The following is a 19,192-nucleotide window of genomic DNA, read 5'->3' as shown; positions in this document are numbered from 1 at the left end:
ATTAAATGTTCACTAAAAACCTTTATTAACACCTTTATTATATGAAATATGCAGACCGACTCCTTTGTTATGTCCTAGTAAGTAGGACAAAACACCGATATAAGGCTCTCTCCAGTCTATAGTACCTCAATGTAAAAATTCGTGTCAGTGTGAGTGTCATGTTCTATCTGACAGAAATTGTTAGAACATGACACTCCATTATGAAGTTGACAGTCAGCTGCCAAACTGCGAAAAAATTAAACGAAAACGGCTATGATCTACTAACCATAGACTTATATTATATAGTTATATACATGCTACTAACATACACAATGTACTATCATAAAAAAATATTATCAAAAACTTTAGTATGTTTTTTAATTTTTTCTTTTCATTTGCAAAACCAAGGCGCACGTGATGAATGACCATGGCGACAAAAAGATATTTTATTTTGATTACACCGCAACCTGATAAAAATTAAAAAAATACTTTATTTTTATTGTAACGTGAATGCCCCTTAATGTTATTTTCATTATTATTTACGTCATATAAAAACCACAAACTTTTATTTTTACGATCAAATTGTAAAGTGTCCTTCTACTCAAAAAGTCTAATGACTCGTATTTTACCCTAGGTTCAAGCTTGGAAGAAGGATTATATGGCCTTGTTCAAACTTCAAAGTTCAAACTCATTGGCAGGTAGGTATTACACGCATCAATATTATCATGATTCTAGTATCACGCGATTCACAAGTGTACATCAATATTATCACGGAATCGTGATAACATTGATGCGTGTAACTTGGTAACACCTGCCAATGACATAAGAAACTATAGGTCTTTGGTTTCCAATAATTCGCACACCCAATACAACACTGCACTAAGTCAAAAAAGCTCATTTTTCAGAAACGACGAAAAACCATTATCTTTTATAGTTTAAAAGTTGTTGCAAATTAATTTAATAAAATATGTAAAGACTTAAGTTCATTTTAGAAATATGTAGTTTAGTTTATTCAATATTCATCAATAAAGCAAAAAAAAAAATGCTTTTTTTGACTTAATCCGCTATTGGTGAATGAGCGTATTAAGTAAAATAAAATTATTTTGAGTTAATTGCTTTTTGCTGATTGATTTTGAAATAATGCGCTATTATTTCACAATTTTTTTACTTAGTTGTAGTATACAATAACGATCCATTTTATTTTATTAGGGAATAGTATTAACAAAATTGAGACAAAACACAATGTTTTAAAATACCCAGTAGGTTTTTATGTTCAAAATCAAAATCATTACTTACTTGAATACTTAAGCACATAATTAGGTAAGTAGATAAATAAAATTAAAAAATTCTTCCAAAATAAGTAGGCACTTAATCAACATTACAAAAGTAGCATCACTTTTAAATTAATGCTTACAAATAATTATTAAAATAACAAAGAAAGGTATTAAAACAATGGCACATTGTTATGTAACATTGCTTTAATATCTTTTTTGTTATTTTGCATGTTTGCAATGCCTACTTCAAAAATAAAAATAAAATCTTTTTAAATAAACATAAAATAATATAATATTATGGCACAACAATAAAACTTGTGATTACCATGCTTTCCATGTGCATCAGATTTTATAAAACCATCCTCTGTCTTCTTCGAAATTACTGTATTTATGTACCTATCACAAATACTCAGTGTAGCCTTAAAAATTCTTTGCAAACTCTAATTTTTTCTTTTTCTATTTTAAGAAATAAGCAGAATTCAAAGCCCTCATTTTTTATTTTGGTTTGATCCTGAGAGTATGTTTACAATATATTCTCTTTGCTTTTCCAAATCACCCATTAGTGCCAAATTTTCTAAAAAAATTTTTAGTCTCATTGTTTCATTTATATTTTAGTTTTACAGTTCATCCTGTATTTATCACCACAAGGTGGACGAATTTTACATTCAGGTATGAATTTTGTAGGGTTTTTTAAAGAAGCATAAGATTTTCCTGTATTCCGCAAAATTTTACCAACCTTAGACTTCCAACCAGCAGAATTTCGTACTCGTTTTCTACTATTTTTTGGGTTTAATCACTGATGACACAGCTGCAGCGACAGAAGTAGAGGCTACGTTAGTCGGAGTAGTATTAGACTTCCTTTGAGTATCTGCTATAGAAGGCTTAGGTCTATAGGATTCATCAACAGATGTACTACTCGAGCTGTTGGAGCTTGACGATGATGTGCTAGAGTCTGACGACGAACTCGACGAGGAAGAACATACTCTTCTAGGAATGACTGGAGGTCGACTGACATTTTTAGCAGGTAAAATAAACGTTGGAGCCGTGTTAGGATGATCTATAAATTCATCGCTACGATAAGATATAATAGAAACGGGTACTTCCCTTTTTGATGTTTCATAAGATGCTGATACCTGCACTGGTGCAGCAACAACTGACGAGACGTCAGTTGTTGCTGCAACGGCTGTGTTTTCGATATCCTCTTCCATGCTTCCTAAATGCTAAGATGGTGTAGGTTCGTCCTGAGGTTCTTCTGTGGCCCTTTTAAGTATTAAAAGAGCACGATTCCTAGACATCTAGAAAATGGCAATAAAGAATTTGGATGATTCAACAATAGTGTATTATTTTAAAAGAAGTTTTTAATCTCAGTATCAATAACTTTAATTTCAATTTAAATTCGTTGTTCTAACAATATGTAATGTAAGCAATAATCCTTACAACTGAAAATCTATTAATTATGATTAAAAAGATAATTAGGGCCTAATTTGTAACTACCATCAATAGTGCATTATTTCATAGATTTTTACCTTTTTCGGACAATAATGAAACATTTTTGAATAATACAAAAAATAATACATACTTTCGTCAACAACACAGAACTATTTCGAAATAGTATCAAACACCTCGTATTACTGCAGTCATCAACACAGAATTAAAATGAAATAATTTAATAAAGTTTAAGCAACTATTTGAATAACAAAAACATATTATCTCCATAAAATTCACTGTTGCGTGAAGGCGTGGAGTACCGGACAAGTTGCAACTTGAAATAGTGGCATGTTCGTGGTATGGCCTTGGCAGTGCGTCTCGACCAACACAGACTTACAACGCCATCTGTCTGGCAGTTTTTTAAATATAAATACGCCTGTTTTCGTGGTATATGCGGCACATTGTAGGCTATTCAAATATGTAGATAAGTCAATTTTGCGGTTTTTTGACTTAATACAGTGTTGTTCTAGGTGTGCGAATTGGGTTCGCAAATATTTCTCAGTTCACAGCGTCGCGTCACGCGTCGGTGGACTAGAGGCGGTAGGGTTAAAAATAAAGCGCTCCCTAGACGGTACTTCAGCATGACATCGCGAAACGATCATGCATGCATGTCATGCACATATTGCAGGATGAAAAATAAACAACTTCTCAATCAATGTACCGCACGCACGTAGTTTGCATTTCATTCACATCAATCAATACAATAAACCATCATGCGTACATGAATAACATGACAGCACGTAACGCATATATGTCATGCTGCATGATCACGACGACTTTTCACTATTTTGCCGGTGGGCGTGAATTTCAAAATGGTTTAGTTAACATCACACGGGCCACTGATAAAGGCCCAGCGGGCCGCAGGCTTAGTATCTAGCTGGTTTAAAAAATATAATCTTTCTATTCAAAATATTCGTACCTACAGCTAATAAAGTTGTTGCAACTTGCAGGTGGTTCTCCTACAAGAATAGCATGAGACTTTAATAAAACCCACCGACTCATGCATGCATCATTCTGTCTACTCTGATGCCGTGGCCGGCCGATCGGAGTCCGCAGCATATTTTGGATTTTTTTTTATTTTAAATTTGCCGCCAATATGATTTAATTTGAGAACCCCGAATATACGAAGCGTTGTTGTGAATCCAATATGGCGATATTTGATGTTTTATTACTGTGAAGGTACGTCAATTTGACGATTTTATTTAGTGTAATCCGGTAAATATTGTGTTTTTGAATCAGTTTCACCTTAGATACATTAATGTATTTATTTGAATTGTGCTTTGTAGTATAAATTAAGTGTAGTGAGTGGCTTACAGATTGTATTGTTTTGTTTGTGATTTTGGAAGATTTTTGCGATAGTTTATAAATAAATGTTATTAATTCGTAAGTTACTCAGCTGATAAATAATTATATCACCTTAACGTGTAACGAATGAAAGCGAAGTATTTCTCTGTAAGGAGTCAAGATCGAGAGAATGTAATAGCAATTATAATATAGTCATGGTGATGGTTATTTGGTTGGTTACAATTTTAAAATATTCAATTACTGCTTATTTCAGAAGTATATGATAATACAAATGGGAGTAAAATAATAACATAAACGGGTGCAATATATTAGCGCCACTATAATTGATTCCATTCTTGAATATATATAGAGATACTTGCACTGACTATCATGACAGACACTAGACGAAGAGTAAAGCTTTACGCTCTGAATGCTGATAGACAGTGGGATGATAGAGGGACTGGTCATGTATCCTCATGCTATGTAGAGAGACTAAAAGGTACATCACTGTTAGTGAGAGCAGAATCTGATGGAACACTCCTGCTGGAGAGTAAAATACAACCTGATACAGCTTATCAGAAGCAGCAAGATACTTTAATAGTATGGTCAGAGGGTGATAATTTTGATTTAGCATTGAGTTTTCAAGAAAAAGCCGGTTGTGATGAAATTTGGGAGAAAATTTGTCAGGTATGTAATATAACTTACTAAAATTCATTAATTATTCATTTTATAATCAGCTTTTTGGAAATTGCTTTTCTCTTAAGTATATTTATGTATTTCTTGTTGACTTTACCATTTACCATAATCATAAAATATTCTTATTAGCTTTTGCTTATGTTTTTAGAACATAGGTATTTACTTGCGGTCAAAGAAATAATATAGATATATTATAATTTGTTCTACAGGTGCAGGGAAAGGACCCATCTGTTGAAATAACTCAGGATATAGTAGAAGAGTCAGAAGATGAACGCTTTGATGAAATGTCTGATAGTGTCCAACCGGTGGAGCTTCCTGCATGTGAAATGGGACGGTTGGAAGATATAAGTGAGCTCGTGAATAGTTGTCTGGTGTCACCGGCAAGGAAGGACAAACTAGCAGCAGCTTTAGAAAGTCAGCATTACATTAAAAAACTGCTTAATATCTTTCACATGTGCGAAGACATTGAAAACATTGAAGGATTGCACCATCTCTATGAGATATTCAAGAGTATATTTATTTTGAATAAAACTGCACTGTTTGAAACAATGTTTGCAGATGATACAATATTTGATGTTGTGGGCTGTTTAGAGTATGATCCGAGTTTACCACAGCCAAAAAAGCACCGGGAGTACCTAAAAGAATTAGCTAAATTTCGTGAGGCCATACCAATTAAAAATAAAGATTTGCTAGCAAAAATTCATCAAACCTACAGAGTGCAGTATATCCAGGACATTGTTTTGCCCACTCCAACAGTTTTCGAGGATAATTTACTGAGCACACTGACAAGTTTTATATTTTTTAATAAAGTAGAAATAGTGAAGCTTATAGAGGAGGACGACAAGTTTCTTACTGACCTTTTTAAGTTGTTGATGGATGACAAAACTCCCGATCTGAAGAGGCGAGACCTGGTTTTATTTTTGAAAGAGTTTTGTAATTTTTCACAAAATCTACAGCCACAAGACAAGGATGCATTTTATAAGACTTTGGTTTCATTGGGAGTTCTGCCTGCTTTAGAAATTACATTAAGTATAGATGATCAGAAAACCAAGACTGCATCTATCGATATACTCACATACATAGTTGAGTTTTCCCCGTCGGTTGTGAGGGACTATACATTGCAGCAAGCAAATAGTACTGAAGAGGTGAGTGTTAACAGTATTAGAGAGAATGATTCATAGGCTGATGGAGGTTCTACCTAATTTTGTTAGTTTAAGTAAAACATAGACAAAAATCGCTACTAACCAACATCAATCAGCTTATGAATAGATTCTTGTATATATTTTGTTGTATCCCTTCATATAAGAAAGCAGCTTCAGCCACAGATTTGATACTAAGTCTTGATAATAATACTCAACACTATGGCTACTGTGTATACTTAAAAATTTTTCTATTTCTAGGAGCAGATGCTATTAAATATAGTGATAGAACAAATGCTCAGGGATCAAGACCCTGAGTTGGGGGGAGCTGTGCAGCTTATGGGTGTCCTACGTATACTACTTGATCCAGAGAGCATGTTAGCTTCGGTGAACAAAAGTGAAAAGGCAGATTTTCTCAACTTTTTCTACAAACACAGTATACAAACTTTAATAGGTATGTTTCTAACAAATACTAATTTGAGATTTTGGGTGGGTAAGCTCCTATTTTTTTTTTGTTCAATGCTAAAAATTTAAAGTCGTGATAGAATAAGATTGCTACATTTAGATTTTTGTTAGTAGAATTTGGTGAAAGAAATCACTATATAATATAAAATATTAAAAAAAAAACTTCTTGTTACAGCACCATTATTAGAAAATACCACAGGAGATAAACCAGTGAAAGAGGATTATCACACAGTCCAACTACTAGGGCTTGTACTGGAGCTGTTGTCGTTTTGTGTTGAACATCACACATACCACATAAAGACGTGTATATTAAATAAGGTATGTGTTCTGAAATATGAGCAATTTAAAAAAAAAATAGTATCATAATTACGCACCCTGAGTGTAGTAACTCATTATTGATGGATTGAAACTATTGTTCTCATGTGACTGGCTGCCCTAAATAGTAAAATAAATACACCTCGTGGCTTTATTTTTCTTAATACGTAAATATCTAAGCAAAGGTTTAAAATCAACAGTGATACAATATAAACAATTAGATTGCCCGCAACTCTAAATTTCGTTGCGTCAAAATTAGTTTATAGCGCGGGGTCCGTAAATTTCCGGGATAAAAAGTATCCAATATCCTTTCCAGAGACTCAAAGTATCTCTATACCAAATTTCAGCAAAATTGGTTCAATGGTTTGGGCGTGAAGAGGTTACAGACAGACACACTTTCCCATTTATAATATTAGTGAATGTTTGGACCCACAACAGTTAACATGTTTCTTACCCTAATACTTTCACACTTTCCAGGATCTGCTACGTCGTATACTCGTATTAATGAGATCAACACACACTTTCTTAGTGCTTGGCGCACTCAGGTTTATGAGGAAAATCATAGCACTAAAAGACGAGTACTACAACAGATATATAATCAAAGGGAATTTGTTTGCGCCAGTGATTGACGCATTTCTCAGGAACAATGGAAGGTAAGCAGGCTTTTTTAACCGACTTCCAAAAAACGAGGAGGTTATATATATATATATATATATATATATATATATATATATATATATATATATATATATATATATATATATATAAATATATATATATATATATATATATATATATTTTTTTTTTTAAATTATTTGTATATAAACCATTTGCTAAATGCAAAAATCGATAAAATGCCCTTTCTTTGTAATGGACTACTAAAGAGTACACATTTATGCATAATGGGTGTAATGTAAACTGTGGTCCTTTATTAATTGTTATTATCCTAAATTATAATGTGGGTTTATACCTACGAATAATAAAAACAAAGGAAACGTTATTCGCATACTATTGCCGTTTTTTGGTGCCTTTCGAACTGTCATGTAATGTCAGCCTGATACCGCTCAAGGCCACCTAAATATTGCAAATGTTTTTTTAACAGAGTTACTTTTCCTTAGTTTTTATTATTCATAGGTTTATACCCACATTATAATTTAGGATAATACTAACAATGTGTATTTTTAGGTATAATTTGCTGGATTCTGCAATATTAGAGCTGTTTGAATTCATCAAGTTGGAGGATATTAAATCGCTATGTTCCCATGTTGTGGAAAACTATGGGAAGATTTTAGAAGATGTAGAGTATGTGCAGACGTTTAAAGCTTTAAAAACTAGGTATGATCAGCATCAGGATAAACTGAAAGAGAGAGAAAGAGGTGAGATTATTGCTATAAATAATTATAATTACTTAGCAAAAATTGGCTGGGAGAAAATGTCACAAGACATTTTGCCGTTCATGATATTGTGTGCATCTATGCACAATGAAAAAAACCTTAATGACCTCTATAAAGAAACTTTAGTGATAGCAACTTAGTAATGAGAAAGTATAGATAATATTTCAATCTCGATTTTTAATTATTAGCTTATACTGTCCCACCATCAGTCGTAACCACTCACGAATCACGATATAAAATTTAATTTCCAGTGAGTGGTAGTGTGGGTGTAGCGGAGGCTGTCGTACCGTCGCTGCTGCGGGCGCGGTACCGGCGCGAGGCTCGTCAGCCCGACGACGAGGAGGAGATGTGGTTCAACGACGACGACGAGCTAGACGACGACGCGCCGCTCGACACGCCGCAGCCCCACGCGCATCACGCGCTAGACGCCATCGGTGAGAATTTAATCACTTTTTTAGCTTTTGCTGCCCGACTGCTGAACAGCCGCCGCCAACTCCTTAATATGTATGTTAAAATTTGTAATATGCTTAAAAATGTAAAAAAATCTGAAGGCCAAAGTTGCATGCTGTCAAATACGAATATATGAAAGCACGCTGATATGTCCATTTCTACTGGCATCAGTAGTAGAAATATTTTACTACAATTTCTGTTGTCTGTTATTACTTACTAGCTGTTGCCCGCGACTTCGTCCGCGTGGACTTCAGTTTATAGCGCGCGGTGTCAATAGAATTGGTGTCAACAGCTTTTTAAAACCCTGGTACCCCTTAAATCAAAATACCCAAAACAGCCGTGTAGTGTGCACATAATATGATTTTTTTTAATTAAACTTTTTTCTACCTTTTAAAGCTTATTTAGCGGTACACAACTTAGCTGCATAATGCATTACACAACTTTAGCTTTGCCCAATAGCCAATACCCATAGGCCATAAACTATTTAGTATTTATTATTGGTAGACTGTTGTTTCTGATTTCTATGTTGATACGTGAGTTATTTAATAACATGTATAACAATCGAAAGAATCGAAATATTAACTCAACATGGTACCACCTCTTATAGAAATACATATGAGCAAGCGATAGCGCGATCTAGGCGACTCTTGGCGCCATCTGTTCCAGTTTTTGGAACTAACTTAATTTGAACAAATTTACGCATAAACACCCCCTTACAACCCCTTTTTCCAGTAAGAAGTAGCCTATGTCCTTTCTCAGGCTTTAGACTATCTGTGTACAAAATTTCATTACAATCGGTTCAGTAGTTTTGGCGCTGTTGTTTTTGAATTTGATATCTAATCTAAGTTGGTAGGTGAGTTCTTAGTTAATAACGTGTACAACAATCGAAAGAATCGAAAAACCTATCTTAACTGGTACCACCTCTTATAGAAATACGCATGAGCAAACAATAGCGCGATCTAGGGGACTCTTGGTGCCATCTATTTTGAGTTTTTGGAACTAACTTAATTTGACCAAATTTACGCATTTTCACCCCCTTACTCTTTTCCAGTTAAATAGTTGCCTTAGATGTCCTTTCTCAGGCTTTAGACTATCTGTGTACAAAATTTCATTACAATCGGTTCAGTAGTTTTGGCGTGAAAGCGAGACAGACAGACAGACAGAGATACTTTCGCATTTATAATATAAGTTTCAACATTCTGTTCCAGGCAAAATCGTTGAAAAGAAAGTGTGCTTGAGTACGGAGAGTGTGAACGGTCCGAGCAGAGTATTGCTCACCACCACGGCCGCGAGCAAACCCACGCACACCGACGTTCAGGTATCCACGCCCACATTACTCAATAAGGTAAAATTTAGTTCCCTCACTCCTCTTCTATACGCTTCACTGGGACGTACAGATATATATACTATGTTATATATTTATTGTGCATGTTTTTTTTATATTATTCTATTTTGCATCCAGTCTGTTTGGTTTTAGTGTTTTTAATTTTGTGCTTTTTAAAAGGTTCAAGCTTTTGTGTATTATATGCTGTTTTCTTTCAACCCATAATATGTTTAGATGTGGCTTAAAATATCTAGTATTACTAAACTGAATGTGCAAAAAGTTTATAATACTTTATAGTATTAAATATATTTTACTTAGAGTTGACTTTATTGACATATTATAACATAATATGTACCTATATTTCCATCATCAAGAACTTGAAGAAAAAAAACCTTTAAAAACATGTTACTATAATTATTATTTCATGCTTTGTTTCTGTGAATGTGACTTTCTGTCGTATGTAAGTTTTACACGCAATTATTGTGAATAACATTATATATATTTCAGACCTGGTTATATAAAATTGTCTAAATTAAATATACTTTTTTTTATATATTTTGCGATAGAGAACTAAGGTTTTAACATGTTGATTGCATTGCATTTTTAACGCAATAGACTTTTGTTAAAGACTAGTGTTTCACAAATATGAACTTTTTTTGTGTGGCAATCTTGCATATAACTACAACTCCAAGCGAGAGCTCCGAGGATTCGATTGGCTGTAATCGATTATAAAGAAATTTCCTACACCTATCCGCAACGACAAATCCTCAGAGCTAACAGGCGGAGTAGTGACGCACTTTGTCGATCATTCCACTTGACACCACTAAAATGACACCAAAGGTGGAGTCATATGGAATTGACACCACAGACTTAGTGATGTTACATAGTTGCTTAGTTGTTGATATGAAAACTCCAATTAAGTTCAAGCAATAAAGTTTATATTTATCTGTCACTCAAATGGTCATGTTGACATCATTAGGGTGGAGTCATATGGACTAGAGATTCCACATGACACCACCGGTGGTGTCGTTTAGATAGTGTCAAGTGGAAGTAACGCACTTTGTTGGATCATAGAATAATCGCTTACATCGTAACAGGGTCTCGTGGATTACGACGGAGACTCGGACGAGGAGGAGGAGAGCGGGGGCAGCACCAGTGCGGGCACGGCCGAGGAACGCGAAGCGAAGCGACCGCGCCTCGCGTAGTGCATTCCATCCTCAACGTTTCAAGGAATATAAGAACAGACGTCTCGCGAAGATTGTGCAGTAAGGAAAACAACAGTATTCAAAAATTATTTCAGCTACTAGTTGTTAATTTTTGTTAAATTAAACCTTGTGATTTACTTTTAAATGAGATCGCTGGTACTGACCAGAAAAGGTAATGATTCGATTGCAGATATCTGAATTGTTTAGTAGGGTTCAGATAGAAGAGTGTTCGGACTTATTTGTCGTTCTTCGGCGACACGCGAAAACAACAAAAATATTTCACACGTTTTTTATTGTAGAAATGACAAACAAAAATTAGCAGATCAGTCATAATAATTATTATCCTATTATAAAATACATATTTTTTTCAATATACATCTCAACCCTCACTGCTCTCTTATGAAAAGAAAAATCACTGTAAATATAGCTTCACTTGCCAAAAAAGGCAGGTTAATTTTGAATATTATCGTCATTTAGAACAAAAATATACTAATAATTTATTGGTTAGGTTACTTCTTTGACAGTAAAAGTACAAACAATTTGGGTGGAAGGGGAAGGTACGGAATAGAACACCACAGGACATTATTAGGTGTGTAATATACGTATTTATAAAGAATGTAGCTTAGCATAGTTCTTATGATTTTATGAGGGCACCTGAACTTTATTAGTAGCGACACGTGATTTTGCGGACGCGCACGTAAAAGTGCGTGCACGACGCACGCTGGACGCACATGTATAATTGCTGCGAGTAAAGTTTATGCGCCCTTGTCAATTGCAACAATTTATAGTTCATTACGGTATAGTTGCTGTGGAATTGCTTTACACTTGTTACGAGTAATATTATTAATAGTATTCCCAAACTATATTATTATAGTTTGATTACTATTATAATGGATGTAGGTTACGGAAAATTTCGGCCATTGACGTTTTCAAATAATAAATGGTTCCGAACCTTTTATGACTTCAAACAAAAATATTATTTTATTGTTAATTATTAATTTATTCAAAATAATGCTAAATATAATCGAACAAACTTTACGTGCATGTTACAATCGGGCTTTTATATGATAGTTATTAATTACTATTTACTAACGATGTATCAAACACGTCGGTTTCTGAAATAAATTCGAATTAAATAATAAATTTGTCAGTTCTGGCGCTGGAGGCCACGCTACTTTTGTAAACGATACAAAGATAATATTATTATGTTTGTGCTTGGGTGAAAAAAAAGTAATGCTAGGTTAATGGCCAAATTTCTCTGTCATCCATGTCCCGACTACAGTTGGACTTTTTTATCATTCTTTGACGTTGCGTTATTTTATTCAAATCAAAAATATATTTTGAAGACATGAGTGGATGAACCGGGTAACTAACATTTTACAACATAAGGGAAGTTACTCATCTTTTCCCTAATAATTTGAACAAACCCTGTAATTTACCTTGTTCATCATATTATTATAGCTAAGATAATTATCTAGTTATACATTGAATCCACATTTTTTTTATTTCAAATTATTCCCCGGTCCTAAATTAAATCTATGAAAATCTACGATTATGAAAAAAGACAGTTTTCTTGTTGTTACTTACCTGCTTCATCAACCCATGTCTTCATTTGTATCTAAAACATTGCGAAATAATTGTAGATGTGTACCGATCATCGAGCATTTTAGAGCACACATATGAGAGCAGTAATGTTGTGTTCTGTATGAAACAAATTTCACTAAAATGTTCCATCACTGACTGCGCATTGATTGGCGCATATTGCTGCGGCCGCGCTACCATTGGTGGAGTATTGCTTTCCATTATTTGGGATTTATAATAATATTATTATTTAAATAAACTAACGTTTCTATAAAAAAAGGTGAATTACACCTTTGTTATGGCTACATGCTTGTAGGTGCCGATGGAGATTTAAACCAATTTAACTGGTCTTCCACCTTTTTCTTCCTATTTTAAAGTTTAAATACATTATCATTTTTAGAGTTTCTTGTGTAAATTGAATGCTAAAAAAGTCCGATAAACATAGATATGGTTGTAGCAGTAGTATATTTTATATCGCATCCGTCAATGGTTTCTGTACAAATTAATATCCGTATAAAACATGATATGTTTTTGTTCCTACAGAATATAGGTTTAATTTCAAGATTAGGTGATAAATATGGACGCATTGAGGGTCCATAAAATATTTTGTATACTTTTCTCGCTTCTTAACTCTATATTATTAGTTGCTGAATTTCCTATATGTGATAATTTGTTTGAATAAGACCAACTAATATTATATTTTCATAGTTTAATTATTATTTTTGTACATAAAGATATAAGATCTTGTAGCATACATATTATAACATCGACACATATTAAAAGTTGCATGTTTTGTTGGGTGTTAAAATAATTATCACATGAATATCTTGTAGATGTATTTATATTATGTACTTTTAATATTATATCGTATATTATATTTATTTTCTTTATAAGTAGGGCAAAGGTTATATTGATTTCTGTCTGCCAACGTAGCGACACCATACAAGTCCACCTTTCAACCCAAATTATTTTAAGGTCATTGCAATATCGCAAAATATTCGATACTTTATACTTAATACCAGTGACTAGTTTTTTTAATGACTAGGTTTATAAACACCTTGAATAAAGCATTGATGACCATGTAAAAACAAATCAATTAATAAGTACACAATAATTATATATTTTAGCTGCAATGGGGTGTTTGCTTTATATTTAATCTAGACCAGAGTTATTTCTGTCTACCTTGTAGATGGAAATTTTTACAGGATTACAAACACGACAAAATATATTCTAAAATATATTCATTACATAAAAGTTTTTTTTTAAGTACGTTTCTTTGCTTCACATAATATAGAGGATTCTTGTAAAAGTTGACATCTTCTTAATTAATTGTTATTACATAGGTATATAACATTTATTTACCAGAACATCTACTATCTACTATGCTTAAAACCTTGGCCTGTGGCTCGAATAAGAAACAGAGCATTAGTGATTATGCTGTCAGCATACTGTCGCCGTGAAACGCGATAAAGCGGCAGAATGATGAATAACGTAACGCATTGTCGATTGACGTGTAAGATCTTCCCTAGTAGACAAATGGCAAGCAATTATTATCGTAAACGCTAACAAAATGTATGCGATTTGACATAAGTCATCGCTTCGCTAGCGAATACTAAAATCCCATACATTTTGTGGCGTTGGCGTTTACGATAATCGCTTGCTGCTTGTCTAGGCCCTAACGCCTCTAGTCCACTGACGCTGCGAGTTGCGGAATATCTGCAAAACCAATGCGAAACAGGAATAGAGCGAGATGCAATATAACGCATTGTCGTGTGGCGGATGAGACAGTAAATCGGTTCGCCGCTGTTTCGAAATTCGCAGCGTCGGTGGACTAGAGGCGTAAGTGTCAGCCGCGTTTTAGCCTTTCTTGGTGTCGGTGTTAAAACATCGAAAATATGTACTGACATTCCATATAGTACACAAAGCTCATTACAAAATATTATGTAATTGAAGTCATTATTAGGCCTGATAAAATGTGACAAAAAATATTCAGAGCATTCTTACAAAATGTGAAAAATAATAACGAAACAAATCATCCATAAAATCACTTTTAGTATTGTGTCACTATACCTTTTATAATTTTACATTACATTTGGACAGAAATGTAAATGATGCCGTGTTTAATTCGAATTTAGTTTGTTTAGTATTGATTTTGTAAAAGTGATAATTTGTGCGAGTAATTAACGAATATTGACAGTAAACATCTCAGTAACCTAACGAGTGTCTAGCCGATTTGCTCGATGTTTCTGCCTATAATACATATCAATTTTAAACGTTTTAAACTCACCGATTGATCTCTAATAATTAACAAACTGCGCCCGAGATGTATTTGCACAGGAATGACTACGCAAACTAATCTACGATAGTATACGACACACGAGTGCGTCAGATATTCTAAAATTAAAAAAGAAATAGTGATTTTCGGAGTGATATATTTTTAATATAAATAAATAGGGTTTCGTTATATAAAATGTAACAGTCTCTTATTCCTGTGCATATAACAGTGTCTTCTTTGTGTCACAATGTGTTGCGAGGCAGGAGTATTACATACGTGGGATTGGTGTGTCAGTAATTGTAAATATATATTGTAATGTTTTATGTAATACTTCATTCGATCTGTCAACTTCCACGTATATAATATGAGTAAATTTAGTTGTCAATTAGGTCATACAATTCTTATATTCCTTGAAATAGCTTTCCCATGTAACGAATAATAGATGAAGGTAGACTGTAACGACTATTTTTTATCTGTCTAGGTGGATGACCATCAACTAATTTATACACAAAATAAAATTTAAATAGATTTACCTATTGGCAAGTTGTGTAAAATAAATAAGCTTATTATAATGCTATTATAATGATGTCACTAGTTACGTAAGCAATATAAATATAAGGAAATACGATACGAAATCTTTGTTTTTTTTTCTGCCCCTTTGTTACGGTAGTAACTGAGCAATAATTAACTCATATTATCAACTACTTCAGCTTTTAGTTTGGAAGCCAGAGCCCTTCGCAGTTGCATGGCGTCTGGCGGCGGTGCGGGCGCGTTGCCCTTCAACACAGCTCTCGCGGCGTGCGACGACTTTGGTCTGGGAACAAAGCTCGAAGCGCCCTCTGGAGGTATAAGTCAGATGAAATTGTATATTGAGGTAGTCTGCTTGAAATATTCAGAAAGTTGAATAGACTAGCCCCCTTACTAATAAACGCTGTATAAGCTTTGAATAGTTATACAGTGTTTTGTCTTCTTCAATCCAATTTAAAATTGTCTGTCTGTCACTTGTGTGACAGGAACAAAACACTGTATTATTAGGAACATAACTATTCAAAGCTTATACAACGTTTATTAGTAAGGGGGTAGAGGTGTAAGGCAGATTTACATTGAGTCTAGTCCACTGCCGTGTCAGTGCTGATCTGGCACTGCCATAGTGTAAATTGATTTCAAGTCAGCACAGTACACTGACGACAGCCACTGACTCAATGTAAATCTGCCTTTACACCATGGCAGTGCCAGGTAGGCACTGACACTTCAGTTACTGACTCAATGTAAATCTGCTTGTATTTTATGTAGAAAACGTTACCTGCAGATGCAACGTTGTCGCTTGCTGCGGCGCCAAGTTGCTTTTCCCGCACTTGCTTTTTCAACGCCAACAATTTGTCACGTTGTTGTTTCAAATATTCTTGACGCTCTTTTAGTTCTTCTTCGGTTATCTAAAGTAAAAATATGTAGTAAATTAACTGTTACGTATTGCATTTTATGCAAAGTGAGGTAGGTATGTTCATGATTTTAAACTTGCCTCAACTTTAGGAGGTGGTTTCTTCCATTCAGACGATGATTGTACTTCGTTACTTTCGATTTTTTTCTCATTATCTCTATCGGTGCTATCTAAATGCTGTAATTTGGTTATCAGTGACTGTTTCTCAGCGACCACTTCGTCTGGGCTAACTTTGACTTCTGTAAAATTTTCTGTTGTAATGCTTTCTTGTTGTTGCAATCTGTGAATGAAATAATAATTTTAATAGATCTCTCTTCGGTTTAAGGTAGTTTAGCTAGCCAGTATATTATGTCATAATATTATAATGATATCTCAACTTCTAAAGTAGGCATAATGATCGAGCATGGTTCGCTGCATGCTCAAGAGCGATGAGGCCTGGCAGGCGGCGGTCTCTTTCTGCGAAACCATCCTTTCGCAGAAAGAGGCCGCGGAGCGGAACAAAGAGGATGACTCCGTTCCGCTCCGCCGGCGTAGGACGGGAGTGCGGAGGCGTCGTTACGCGTACCTCCAAACTTCTGTCTAATCCGGGGCTACGGGCAATGATGGGAACCTGCCCGGCTTAGCTAGTCCCGACGTCGAGGTGAACGCTTCAGTTTGCCTAAGCGTTCCCTTATTTTGGAGGAAGTCCGGTCCCTTTTTGAGGTAGACCGGCCGGTCGTGGAGGGAGTCCTGTGTTAGACAGATCCAGGACATCCCTCCATATACGACTGAAGGCAAACCGCAGGTGGTTTTAGTGGGTAAGAGTCCCGCATACCCCAGGGGTGCTTCAGCTAACTGAAGCACAAAAAAAGGCATAATGGTTATGTCATATAACTAGAATCTAGATTAAGTTCTTGGTCGCATCTTGCAGTGAGGCTTTTCCTTTTTACTTATAGACAATAAGACATCTCTCTACATTGGGCCATGAGGCTTAAATTTTTAATTATCTAGGTTAATAGCAAAACGTACTTGGTAATCTCGTTCATAACATCATCATTATCAGGCCAATCTGCGCTATCGCTCTTCGTCGCGTTCGTTTCCTCCGCTTCTGATGAGTACAAGTTTGGCATCGCGCCATATCTCTTCTCAATTAATTCTAATGCCTGGAACATTTTAAAAATGTATTTTTTTAATATGCTGGTGAACCAGCAGGTAATAATAATTTAATGTATGGCAGCATTTAGTTTTTACTCAAAATTCAATCAGCTTTTTCATACAAAAATGCTAAAGAGCCATGGGGGCTGAGGCGCTTGAGTACAGTTCGAACTTGGAAGCCGGCTACATGAAGCGGCAGCAGAAGATGTGTCGTCGCGACTCAACTTCTATGTATTTCTACGAATAAGTGTCGCTAGCTGCGGAGGGTATTTTATAGAAATACATACAAACCAGTAGTGTCGCTGCGACACGTTGTCTGCGGTTGCTTCATGTCGCCCGCTGCCAACCGGCACCTTAAACCAGCAGATTTTGGAATTGGGGAAGTTGCTGCCATAGTCAATCACTCAGAACATACTTACATAGTATAGTTGCCTTTATTAACTGAATAGAACTACCTAATAACTTATTGCCTACTGACGTTAATAACTAACCTGTAACTGAAGTTCCACATTCTTGTGTGTCATCATCTTGACGAACATCTCGTAGTCGTTCGCCGCCCAGATCTGCTCGAAGAGGCGCTTGTGGAAGTACGCGGGTAGACCGGCCAGATCGTGCGCCGAGAGGTGACATGCTGCCTGGAACTGGTCCGCGGTGATGCCGATGTCCTCCATGAACGATCCTAGCATTACGTCAACCTGAAAAAAAAGAAAAACCGTTATGAAATAATTAAAATTCGAAAACATCATATACCTTATATTATATTATTATATCCGTTTAGTATTTAAAAACAATTAAACTTAAGAAAATACTTAAGAACTTCTTAAAAAATGAATTTACGAAAACTACACATGGATTAGCTGTTACAAGTCGGTTGTGAAAACTTACCAGATTTCGATATTCATTATGAATCTTCTTGTATTCGGGTTTATCAGGCACTTGCCCATCTTCAGTTGGCTCAAACGCTGCAATAATAATGAGAATTATTAAAAACTGAACGTTCCTCATACTAATTCTTCGATCGTGGATTCTTAAGAAATCTATTGTGTCTCGCTGCCCGGTGAGCTTATAGGGCTTGATGGATTAATTATAAGTTTTGAGGCACTTACGCAAAGATTTTTCTTCGATAAATGTTTGTAATGGTACATTCCAAACTGGACCATGAAGAAACCCGACCAGAGAATCGAAAACCCAGGCGTTATTTTCTAAATTAGCCATCGCTTGTTTATGTTCGGTAGAATACTGTATGCATTGGTCTGTCCTTTATTTAACAATACATTACTGTAGAGATTAGAGTCGCTGGTCGCATTAGGGTGAAAACAGAACCAAAGTTGTTATGGTAACTGCTTCTGCAACAAACTAAATCGATGGTTAAATTCAAGGGCAAAATAAATTTTTGTATGTAGCTGCAACTATAGGTACGTGTAGTAAGTAAGAATATGTTTTAAAAGGACATCTGAGAGTTTAACGCGTCACTGTTTTATTGACCACAGCAGCGGCAGCAGCTGGCGTCAGAAGAATTAAAATTTAAATGTGGCATAAAAGTCTTATTAGAGCGGCTCGTAGCATCATAGGCTATAAGCAGAGGTCACCAATTAGTTTTGCTCGGGGTCCGTTTTAAGACATGAAATGACCTTCGCGGTCCACACATTTTATATAAAAAAAATTATCAAACAAAGGTAATTACGGAAATTAGAAAGGTATTTTTTAGATACCAATGAGAAAAGTAATAATTTTTTGTAGCTAATTATCTT

The 19,192-nt window shown here is 35.0% G+C and overlaps 2 protein-coding genes across 6 annotated transcripts; one reads left to right on the top strand and one right to left on the bottom strand.

Moving 5' to 3' along the window:
• Window positions 1-3,861: 3,861 nt before the first annotated feature.
• LOC121725847 (serine/threonine-protein phosphatase 4 regulatory subunit 3) lies at window positions 3,862-12,467 on the top strand. 5 transcript variants are annotated; one of them, XM_042112965.1, is made up of 10 exons: window positions 3,862-3,920; window positions 4,300-4,712; window positions 4,931-5,866; window positions 6,122-6,314; window positions 6,501-6,643; window positions 7,118-7,293; window positions 7,826-8,016; window positions 8,286-8,468; window positions 9,693-9,829; window positions 10,906-12,467. In XM_042112965.1, exons 2-10 carry the CDS (start codon window positions 4,416-4,418, stop codon window positions 11,011-11,013), a joined length of 2,364 nt encoding a protein of 787 aa, XP_041968899.1. In that variant the 5' UTR covers window positions 3,862-3,920; window positions 4,300-4,415; the 3' UTR covers window positions 11,014-12,467. The 5 variants fall into 5 exon arrangements, with proteins under 5 accessions (XP_041968899.1, XP_041968901.1, XP_041968902.1 ...); XM_042112967.1 differs by having other exon boundaries at window positions 3,876-3,956; window positions 6,128-6,314; XM_042112968.1 differs by having other exon boundaries at window positions 3,876-3,956; window positions 9,693-9,802.
• Window positions 12,468-15,413: 2,946 nt separating this feature from the next.
• LOC121725848 (cilia- and flagella-associated protein 36) lies at window positions 15,414-18,698 on the bottom strand. Its single transcript, XM_042112970.1, has 7 exons — window positions 18,548-18,698; window positions 18,327-18,403; window positions 17,933-18,136; window positions 17,316-17,449; window positions 16,389-16,587; window positions 16,173-16,302; window positions 15,414-15,708 (listed from the first exon to the last, which is right to left on the bottom strand). The coding sequence occupies exons 1-7, from the start codon at window positions 18,654-18,656 to the stop codon at window positions 15,554-15,556; spliced, it is 1,008 nt and encodes a 335-aa protein (XP_041968904.1). The 5' UTR covers window positions 18,657-18,698; the 3' UTR covers window positions 15,414-15,553.
• Window positions 18,699-19,192: the final 494 nt, after the last annotated feature.

The sequence above is a fragment of the Aricia agestis genome, chromosome 4 (assembly GCF_905147365.1).
Source record: "Aricia agestis chromosome 4, ilAriAges1.1, whole genome shotgun sequence".
Lineage (NCBI taxonomy): Eukaryota > Metazoa > Arthropoda > Insecta > Lepidoptera > Lycaenidae > Aricia > Aricia agestis.
Note: the sequence above shows the minus strand (reverse complement) of the source record. Positions and strands in the feature narration are given on the sequence as shown.